This window comes from Nematostella vectensis, chromosome 3 (assembly GCF_932526225.1).
Source record: "Nematostella vectensis chromosome 3, jaNemVect1.1, whole genome shotgun sequence".
NCBI lineage: Eukaryota > Metazoa > Cnidaria > Anthozoa > Actiniaria > Edwardsiidae > Nematostella > Nematostella vectensis.
This window is the reverse complement of record NC_064036.1, coordinates 9,866,379-9,877,630: the sequence shown is the minus strand read 5'-3', so window position 1 is coordinate 9,877,630 and position 11,252 is coordinate 9,866,379. Positions and strand designations below refer to the sequence as shown.

Sequence of the window (11,252 nt, the reverse complement as noted above, 5' to 3'; positions counted from 1 at the left end):
TCTCCGGACACTGTTCCTTCATTGCCTGGTTACTCTGCTTCCCGCTCCTCTTTTTACGCAGTGCCTAAATCTATTACTTGAAGTCACATAGAAACCCAAGCTAGGGACGTGGCAGGTTTGCCACGGGGAATTCCTGGAGCTCATACTCACCTTCGCTCTCTTTTAGTTTCTTCAAACTTTTTTAGTTAACGCCAAGGCAAAATATTATTGCCGCATCCATGCGTAAAACACTGTTTTTATATTCGATTGAATGAGTTCCTAGTGGTTGCAGTTTGTTTTCGATAAGATAAACAGTTGTTTAGACTCTATAACTTATAAGAGAAAAGTCAAATCAGCCAGCACATGAGCTATTCCTATTCTCCTAAAACAAAAGCGTCAAGGTTGTCCATAGCTATGTCAGTAAAACCAAGCAGCTCTAACGCTGATAACTTGATCATCCCATGGCCTGACGAGAAAAAGCGAATATGGATTGCTTCAATGTTTATTGGCACTATGCTTCTCTACTCGGCCAGATCGGCGATTCCGCTATGTATGGCTGCTATGAGTAAAGATCTGACTTGGGATAAAGAAGCTGATGTAAGTACTGTCCTCGCAGAATAATAATATCGCGTAGTATAAGAACATCTCCGTGTGTCTGATGGATGGATAAATATAATTAGTTATTCTTATGCGTGCTTACTTAAATGAAGTGTGTAGGTTCTAATTTGTAGTATAAAAATCCGTATGGAGGATAAATTGATGAATACGTGGACACACTTTATGTTTTTTTTTTGCAAAGTCCACTCAAGTATTTCAACCTTTTTCTTTATAAGGGAATATTGGCTGCATAGAGAACGAAGGAGAACGAGACAGTAAGAGGGGGGGGGGGGGGGGGGGGGGTAGAGGAGAAGAAAAAGAAGGGAGAAGATGCTTTGGAAATCTGTTCTATAAAAGCCAGTTCCCTAAGGGGTGTTAAATCCAATTAGTAAATTTGGTGTCTTCTCCCTTTTTTTTCTCTTCTCTCCTACCCCTCCCCATCTGCCGGCCTTGTTCCACCTCCAACTCACACATGTGACCTCGACAGGCTGGTTCTATGGGTGAAATATAACCATGCAATATAACCACGCTTATAAAGTTGAATTATACCTATTCTTAGCACTAGGGGGGTGGTGCAGGGGGTGCGAACGCACCCCCCACAACGGCCGCAGGTCCATGTTCGGTTCTCAATAGACATGCTTTTTGTAGACAAAACTATAAAGCATAACCTAGATCAGTCTGGTATGTAGCCGAATATGACAATAAACATCCTGTGGAGATACTGCAAAGGCATAGAAAATCTATTTTGTTTTTTCGGGGGTGCGATTTTTATCAGAGAACTCCCCCCTCCCCCCCTGGAAAAACTAGGTCCATTTTTTCGGATTTCGGACCCCCCCCCAAGAAAAATCCTGGGTACGGGCATGGACCTTGGTGTAATTTACAATAAACCTCTATTGAAAAGTCATTAAAAAATCCTTATCTGATAGTGATAAAGCAACATTATATTGAAGTGCATATTACAGTATAGGTTATGTAATTTTACCAGCTTTAAGTCATAAGGAAAGGGGTATGAGTCTTATGAACTTGAGCCATTCTGAATCCAATTTTTCCACCCATCTTAGGGCGCTGTGATGTCAGCATTTTTCTGGGGCTACACACCTGCACAGATTGTTGGAGGTTATCTTAGCGACAAGTACGGTGGAGAGGTTGTCTTGGGATATGCTGCTATTATCTGGTCTTTCTGTACACTTGCTGTGCCATTTCTTCCTGGAAAGGCATTCTTGTTTTTCCCACCAATTGTGATGGTGATATTATCAAGAGTTGTTACAGGGCTTTCCCAAGGTGAACTAGTTTTAACTGAAGATATATCATAGGTGATTACATGTATCTGATATACTTGATTCTTGTAGTGGTGACTTGTATGGGCAGGGTCAAATGGGACAGCTAAACTTTGCAAAATTATAAAGCTTGTAGGGTATCTACTGTATAGTATTAGGGCATATATCCCTGGCTCTCAAGTTTTTAGACACTTCCTTTTTTTATACTGATTTTGACTTTGTTTTCAATCAACACGATATTTTGATGTTGATTTCAGGGCTGGAAACTACACTCCCTTACTATGTATAACTATCTATATGTATATAAGATTTCCCATTCTATTACGTCAGTCAACCACCATCAAAGATGATGGTAGCCAGACAATAGTTTAAAGTTAACATGTCATTCTCAACTTTCTCCTTATAGGTCTTCATTACCCATCGCTGACTAATATCATAGCCAAAAGAATACCCCTGAAGGAGAGAACTTTACTCACCAGTTCTGTATTTTCTGCTGGACCAGTTGGGTGAGATAAGAAAAACTTTTCACATTTGCTACTGATACAAAAAAGAGCAGTAGTGTGTATTTTAAGTTGGGCTCCACTATTTCCCAATCGTTCTAATTTTGGTGAAATTGAACTATTATGTATCAGAAAATATGTATAAAAATATGTATTTGCAAAAAAAATATAAGAAAATTAAATGTTAAATCACAGAAGCAGTGCCTTTTACTGAACTTTGTTATTTTATTCTTGCTTCAATCTCATCACTTCCATTTCTTATTTCTGTTTTATTTCAGTACATTAGTGATGGGGAGTGTTGGATCTGTTATACTGATGTATTTTGGCTGGCCAAGTGTATTCTTAGCCCAAGGAGCAGCAGGACTGCTTTGGGCGTGGCTATGGACATTTTATTTAGTTGGACCTGGAATGGAAAAAAATAGACAAGAAATTTCATTAGGGGACATCAAATTATTAGAGGCTACATCGAAAGAGAGGGCCAGCGTACCATACAGCTTATTTTTACAGCATGCTGGTGTTTGGTAAGTTTCTGACAAAAAAACTTCCCTAATTTAAGAAATTATCACTGTGCACATAGTCTAAATTTTGCACATTGTAGGATTACATTGTGTTGATAGTACTGTAAATGTTTGTTAAATGTATTGCCTTCTCTGTGTTGTAGGGCAATTATTATTGCACAGTTCTGTCAAGCAGGGGCATTCTGGAATTTGTTTTCTTGGCTTCCTCTTTATTTTGAGGAGGTATTTCCTGGCAGCAAGGTAGATGGTCATAAGCATTTAATTCAGCATGCAGAGGTCTAGTGTACTTTAGACCTAGTGAAGGAGGCTTTTAAGGGTAAAATGCCATTTTGAACACTTGTGGTACATAGCTCCTTGTTGATTGGTAAACACCTTAAAGTCTAAGAGATGCAGGTCAAAAAATAAGAACACTAACTGGTGGTGTTGGGGTGAGTTGCTGAGGCTGTTAATAATAATAAAGATGGTTGTAATAATGATGATGGCAATGATGATAATGATGAAGCATGTTCTCTACTTAGCTGCCTTCAAGATAATAGATGTGAATCAACATAATAAATATGACTAAGACATGTGGGCAACCAACATTCTCACTTTCATTCAGTTTCCTTCATGACATTGAAGTGTATCATTTAATCATTCTTTTAATAAATGAAAATACCTCTTGTTTACTTCTCTGGCAGGGCTACAATAATAACTTGCTTCTGTCAAAGTGCAGCTTTCTGGAATGTGTTTTCCTGGCTGCCTTTGTATTTTGAGGAGACATATCCTGAAAGTGAGGTATTGACTGGCACATCATAAGTTGCACATCATAGAAATTTATCACTCAGAAAGTGAACATAACTAAATGAAAGAATTCAGATGTTAAAGAAGAAATAATGGCTTTGTAAATACCTTTCAATGTGTTTGGTCCTTCCAGGGCTGTAGCAGGGGGTAGGGCACTGGAGGTGCATTTTCCCCCAATATTTTCATAAATTATATGGAAATGACCAGTAGGGGCATGGTTGTTCCCCCAATAATGTTTCTGTGTTTTGCCTGCCAATACTTCGAGACCTTTTCAGCTCTTTCAAGGCATTTAAACCTTACATCTCGCTAACAGAAAAAGAGTCTTGCCATTACTAACGGAAAGAGAGCCATGAGATTAACTATAGTTGCTCATATTGCTGGATACCGTAGCTAGCAAAAGGTTACAGAATTTACATCTTGGTTCATTGGTAACTTTTCAATGTCAAAATTGCACCAAATCTCTGCATGTCTGTCTTGATAAATGTACACTTGTTTACACTATAATTTCATTTTGATATTACTTTTGCTAAAAGCATAGTTATTTTTTCTAGAAATGGGTTTTTAACGTCATGCCATGGATAGTCTTCTTTCCTTTTTCTACTGTAGCAGGGCTACTGGCAGATTGCATGATAAAATCAGGTTTGTCTTGCCGTGTTGTCTATCTATGCATACCGTATACTGCACATATGTATTGCATTGCACGGTGCTGCACCTAAGAACCATCATTGAGGGTAATGCATTTCCCATAAATAATAGAATTAAATAGTTTTCAAATGGTATTCAACCCCCATTATTTACAGGAAGCATTTTCCCCTTCAAATTCCTCCCCCCTCCCCCCAAATAAAATGGTTGCCATTGTCTCTGATGATGTATAATCACAGAATAGGGGTTTATGGATGGCCTGTATATCATTGGGTTTAAAATGCCAACCATACTTGTTACATGTTTTTTTTCTTTCTAGGTTTTTCATTGACATTTGTCCGGAAATTATTCCAGGTAAGTTGTAGAGACTATATAGTTGATCGTGAAAATGTTGTCCACCTAAATGACAATGTTAGGGATGTCATATATCTCATTATTTATTAACATTTGGCAGGTGTATAGAATATCAGATGCATCACAGATTAATAGATTAGTACTGTAGACTGCTTTCAAAGTCTAGTTAATTCAAATATGCAGCCATTTCTGCAGACATTTCCAAATTGGAAATGCTTTTGGGTGAACAACCTTATCAAAATCAGCTATTCCAATTATTTAAAAACATCTATTGCATTTCATTTTGCATTATGACATTTAGTGTTCACGGTTTGATAAACTAGTTCTCTTTGATCTAAAGACTAAATAATTAAATTATTCTATTACATATATGCATATTGTCATCAATGTATCTCAAATTTGTTTAAAAAGTTCTTGTTTTCCGTTACAGACTGTGTCGATGTGTGGAGGAGCCCTGTGTATGTTACTTCTAGACTGGGCGGCCACCTTTGGGCAGGCCATGTTCTTGATCATGGTCACCATGGGGTTCAGTGCACTAGGAAACTGTGGGTGTCCTGTGGTACCACAAGACATGTCTCCACAGTTTGCTGGGTCCTTATTTGGTGAGTGCCACACATAACCTCATATGACATCCAGGGATTATTATTGTTCTCGGGGTTGACTCAGAGACGGATCCAGGAGGGGGAAGGACTTTAAGAAAGGAGGACTGGGTCATTGTTTTTCTTGCCTTATGCTTCTTTTACGTTTAAGCGAAATATCCGAAAATTTGCCCAGGAAACTTGAAAATTAAATTTAAAAAGGTTAAAAAGTTTCAAAGACCACCCTGTTTCTTTCAGTTGATAGTGCAGAGTTCGTACTCCCCTCAATAGGAGGAAAGGCCTAAGTGTTGAGCTTTTAGGAATCTAGGACCGAGCGGTAACAAGGTGTTTTCCTAGTGTCTACAATGCCAAGGTTGCTGTGCAGCTTTGCATGGTTGATAATTTTTGATTATTATATCATGTTGTGTTGTTGCCGTGCCGTGTTGAACCTTGCCGTGCGGTATTAGGCTGTGCTGTGCTCTGTGTGCCGTATCGGTGCGATTGGGCTGTGTTGTGTTGTGTTGTACCTTATCATAGCAATTGGGCTGTCTTGTGTTGTACCGTGTGAGTGCGATTGGGCTGTGTTGTGTTGTACCGTATCGGTGCGATTGGGCTGTCTTGTGTTGTACCGTGTGAGTGCGATTGGGCTGTGTTGTGTTGTACCGTATCAGTGCAATTGGGCTGTGTTGTGTTGTACCGTGTCAGTGAGATTGGGCGGTGTTGTGTTGTACCTTATCAGTGCAATTGGGCTGTGTTATATTGTACCGTGTGAGTGCGATTGGGCTGAGTTGTATTGTACCGTATCGGTGCGATTGGGCTGTGTTGTGTTGTACCGTATCAGTGCGATTGGGCTGTGTTGTGTTGTACCGTATCAGTGCGATTGGGCTGTGTTGTGTTGTACCGTATCGGTGCGATTGGGCTGTGTTGTGTTGTACCGTATCAGTGCAATTGGGCTGTGTTGTACCGTGTCAGTGCGATTGGGCGGTGTTGTGTTGTACCGTATCAGTGCGATTGGGCTGTGTTGTGTTGTACCGTATCAGTGCAATTGGGCTGTGTTGTGTTGTACCGTGTCAGTGCGATTGGGCTGTGTTGTGTTGTACCGTATCAGTGCAATTGGGCTGTGTTGTGTTGTACCGTATCAGTGCAATTGGGCTGTGCTGTGTTGTACCGTATCAGTGCGATTGGGCTGTGTTGTGTTGTACCGTATCAGTGCAATTGGGCTGTGCTGTGTTGTACCTTATCAGTGCGATTGGGCTGTGTTGTGTTGTACCGTATCAGTGCGATTGGGCTGTGTTGTGTTTATTAAAAGCAAATGGAAATTCTGCTGTCTATGTTCTTGAGGAAATCTAGAGACGAGCACACCTCTCAAGGTTTCCACTACGTTTTTGCTGGTATGATTCAATTTCTCAAAGGGATGTTTTCCTTCTTTTCTCTCAGGTCTTATGAATGCTGCAGGGGCATTTTCAGGTAATTTTTGATATCATGTTTTTATCAGAGGAATCTTGCTATAATGCTGCTCTTTGTTTTTTCAGGAATTGTTATTGTACCAATATCTGGACACATTTTGGAGCTGACACACATCTGGAGTACCATCTTTCACATCAACGCCGTCATCTTGATCATAGGATGCGTTGTCTTTCTCATATTCGGCACAGCCAAAAAGATAACATAGAACTGTGATCCACGAGATGTCATCTATTCTTATACAACTAACCCCTATTTAGATAAAGGTAGAAAACTTTATGAGCAAATAAGCAAAACTAAAAGCGACTCCAGGTTTAAACAGTAGTAGTTATACATGTTTCTTAAATATCCAAAGGCTATCGGATACTTTTTTTTCATTAACATACTAAAAATTGCAATCCATGGATTGAATAGAACAACCAAAGGCTTTAATATTTTTTTAAAAAGGGATTAAATATTCATGAAGGCTCAATTAGCGGACTATTCATAAACCCAAAAAGCATGTAATGCCTCTAACTACCTCTAGTAGATCCTGTATTAAGTTGTTTTTATCCAAAATGAAGTATTGCCAAGAAGGATTACTAAGGGAGGTTTGAAAGGGACGGAATTGAGTACAAAATATAATTGATACGTATTTAAAATCAAGTTTCCCAGAGAAAGAAAAACGTTATCCATGTATAAAATATGAAATAGAAGATCTTCCATGTTGTGTTATATTTCTTCAATCTCGATTATTACAAGCTAAAAATACACAATTGAAATACAAGGGTATTTTTATAGTTGATTTTAGCACAACTTTAAAAAAAAAGTCAAGTGAAAAGGTCCTGAAAAGCCAGAGCCGTAGCAGGCCACGTAAGATTGGGAGGGGTGGGGGGGGGGGGGGGGCACAATACAGAAACATTAAGAAAATATTGTGGGGGCTCATGCCCCCAGTGCCCCACCCCCTGCTACGGCCCTGAAAGCACTCGATGGCTCCATCGTTAATCTGCCTTTATCTTTTTATTGTTCGCACACCTTTTCCAAGCAGAGTTGCAAAGTTAAAGTGTTCATGTTTCATTGGTGCTAGATGATTTCTTACCCTCGCCGTGATGCAACAGCTCAACCTTGCTTGAATAACTGTATAAAAAAAACGACAGTCATACTAAGATGATATAGTAAAAACCCAATAAATGCACCATTCGCCAGACAAGACCGTTTATCAAAGTGTGACAGCCAGTGTTTAAAAACGCTAGTTTCAGTACCGCGCGGTGAAACCAGTCTTGGCGGCTTTTTCCCTGCGAACTGTCACATTTTGGCAAATGCTAAGAAAACTAGCACACAGGCTATAATTTTCTTTATTTCTCCCTTAATATCAAACAAATTTGTCATCTTTTAGTAGAGGTTAAAAATGCTTAGATTTTTAAGGAGGAGACCGTGAAAAATAGAGGTTTCCGCTAAATGAAGATATTTACAAAGATTTACTGACCGGCAAATCGGGAGAGTGCCCGTTTTATGGAGGTTCTATGGCGCTAACTTGTGGTCGCTGGCGCAGGAGAGAAGTAGTCCCGTCCCTTCTTCGTTTATGCATCCAATCATGTAAAAACAGAACCCAATATGCTATTTTCATTTCACAATCGAGGTAATAGGGAGACCATAACATTCCTCGAAATCAGTTTTATTGAGTATGAGTTTTATTGAGTATGAGTTTTATTTTTAGATGGACATAAATGCCAAATTACCGTTCTAACAGTAAATTCTTTTTGGTATAATGCATTGCCAAATTAGCATATAGCACGCCGGTCATTCAAAACCGAAAAAATAATTTAGCAGTGTTTGAAAATGATTTTCGCCATGATATTCGACTCTGCCAAATGTTTGCCGACTAAACACAAGGCTTCCGCGAGAAGGCAGATTCTCTTAGTTACAAGGACTCTAGAATACTCTGCTTCAAGGTTTACGACGCCTGCGTGGGTAGGCCACTTTCAACATGATGACAGGGTGTAAAAAATACATATAATTTTCCTGTCTACTTTACTCAAGTGCTACAAATAGATAAAAAAATTATAAGAAATAGATTACATACGCAGGATCTATTTGCTTAGACTTTTGTTTCAGACTCGTACCCAGTCGCGAATTCCGTCTTCGAACAGCATCCTGACCGTTATGCACCGTGCGTTTATTAAACCTCTCCAAAATGCATTGCGCTGCGTCTGGGTACGAGACTGCTTAAGTTTGAGGAAATGTACAGTCTGTACTGAAACCTGAAAGTACTATTTCCCTCGATTCCATCCGCTTAATGTGAGGCATTTCAACCCGAATTATGCATTTATTTAATTACCCTCTATGGTTATTTTGGTAATTCCGCGTAACTTGACTGTTTTCGAGCTTGGAAATGACAATAAAAACTCTTTTCAATCCCGGATGTGCCTCTTTGAAACATTGGAAAATAATATATGCTTTGAAATATAGTTTGTCCATTTATCAAACCAAAGGGTACTTTTTTATTAGTTTCCAAAATTTATATGAAATCAAAGGCATTAAAGGCATTAACAATGGGCCTGCGTGCTCTAGGGCCCTATATGGACCCGAAACATAAGAAAATAGATGCTCACATCTATTAAAGATTTTGTACTGCCGTTTTCAAAATTTTGCAAACTCTTGCCGAAAGCGCTTTATGGCTTCCGTCATTCAGAATACTTGAAGCGTTTTCATTGGTCAACACCGAAATGGTTTCCCACAATTTTTGGTTGGGGACCTCTATCAAAAATCCTCAAATGTAATCCCTATCTCTTTAGTTTGAATAACGGAATAACTAGAAAGCGCTAAGAAATGTGCTCGTTCCTCGGAACTCTTTTAATTAAGAGTTTAAAAAGCGGCATTGTAACTAGGTTACTTCCGGAGGGCCGTCGGAAACCTCAACAATCAAGAGACAAAAAAATCTATTAGAATTCGCGCTATTTAACAGACCATCCGCTCTAAATTATCAGTGAAATCCTCATAGAAATTACAAACACACGCTTTTTTTACACTTTTGAAATAATTTTCGCTTTTCCCGTTCCATCGGCGATTGTTGCGTATGACAATGGCGGATTTAAAAAACTACATACCCCACTCGGAGACCATTCGGCGCGTTGCTATGAAATAGAAAATAATAAGTTTGTCAAAGCTAATCAGCCTCGTATAGGGAGGTACCTCAAGATCACGAAATACAGCCTAAGATCGAATAATTGGAAAACTAATATTGACTGGATATACTAATGGAAACACGACGCCCATTTTTTATGTCAGTGCTGTCCGTCGGGGCCGTAACAGGAGGTGGGGCACACACCTCCCCCCCCCCCCCAAATATTTTAAAAAATGACCAGTAGGGGAGTGGCTGTGCCCCCGCAACTTTCTTGTTTCTTTTTTTCTGTACCGTGCACCCCCCCCCCCCCCCCCCAAAGGCCTGCTACGGCTCTGTCGGTAGTGAGTTTACTGAGAAAAAAAAGTGGGCTTGCCAAGTTGTTTGAGTTTGCCATAGCTTGTCGCATTCTGACCCACAGGTAGTTAGCGGCTGATTCAGAACCCTTTTTCAGATGAATAGCGGGGCGATAGGTTGAGGTTCCAGCAGGGTCAATTAACAAGGGAGGTCGTTTGAGCTCTGTAGGTATGATAGAAAGTATAATTGCTAAATAGCCCCCAGTATAAACCGAACCTTAAACACTCGCCAAATAAGCTGCTCACAAGCTATTGCGCCGCCATCGGATGCTCCAGAGACTAGAGTTATATCAAATATATTTAGAAAGCGAACACGCAGGTGTCTATGTGTTTTGTTTTTAATTAATAGAGAGATTTTTGAGTGAGTGAGTGAGTTTTAATGATAAGTCTGAGCTGAGTGACCTTCTAGTACTTTATTCTAGCATGAAAGACTGCCGAATTTGTAAAAATTTGAGATGCAAAAGCAAACACTGATAGAGATAATTGCATCAGCGTCAACATTATTCCCCTTTCGGAATTATACTTTTCTCTATTTAAATATCCCGTATTATTGTTTCATCAAGAGCGTTTTACTTTTGATTTAAATAAGAAAGGATCAAATATTTCGCACAAATACGGCATAATATGCTAAAATACACCTGGCGCTGGTGAATTTTTACCTCATTAAAAAATATATTGATAAAGTAGGGTCGTGACTTTCTCTGAAAAAAATCGTCTCGTTGGCCAACCTCCTTTATTAACCAAAACATGAAAGGAAAAAATACGCGTTTAATGAGTTCGAGAATTTATTTTCCTTCCAAAATATGTTTTGTATCCTGGCCCAGAAAAAAAAAACAAATCCGCAAAACAAAACAGGGGATTACTTGATTTCAAATAGAAAATAATAAAATTCAATTTTAATTTAAATGGATATTTCCGACAGCCTTGAGGCTGTTTTACTAGCTTTCTAGCAATAATGAAGTCCCTGTGCGATTTTAGTTATGGACATTCGGGCTCATTGAAACTCGCACTCCAACCCCCCCCCCCCCCCCCTCCGAGTCCGCAAACCCCCCCTCCAACCGCACCGCCCACCCCCCCCCCCCCCTCCCATTGATGTGACTAACA

At 39.5% G+C, this 11,252-nt stretch overlaps 1 protein-coding gene across 2 annotated transcripts; it reads left to right on the top strand.

Annotated features, from left to right (window-relative positions):
- The first annotated feature begins 25 nt into the window (after positions 1 to 25).
- LOC116618717 (solute carrier family 17 member 9-like) lies at positions 26 to 7,458 on the top strand. 2 transcript variants are annotated; one of them, XM_048725451.1, is made up of 10 exons: positions 26 to 576; positions 1,638 to 1,857; positions 2,260 to 2,359; positions 2,632 to 2,874; positions 3,552 to 3,648; positions 4,206 to 4,293; positions 4,616 to 4,650; positions 5,081 to 5,252; positions 6,666 to 6,695; positions 6,761 to 7,458. In XM_048725451.1, the coding sequence occupies exons 1-10, from the start codon at positions 343 to 345 to the stop codon at positions 6,898 to 6,900; spliced, it is 1,359 nt and encodes a 452-aa protein (XP_048581408.1). In that variant the 5' UTR covers positions 26 to 342; the 3' UTR covers positions 6,901 to 7,458. The 2 variants fall into 2 exon arrangements, with proteins under 2 accessions (XP_048581408.1, XP_032238645.2); XM_032382754.2 differs by lacking the exon at positions 3,552 to 3,648 and adding an exon at positions 3,015 to 3,111 and having other exon boundaries at positions 28 to 576.
- The last annotated feature ends 3,794 nt before the right edge of the window (positions 7,459 to 11,252 follow it).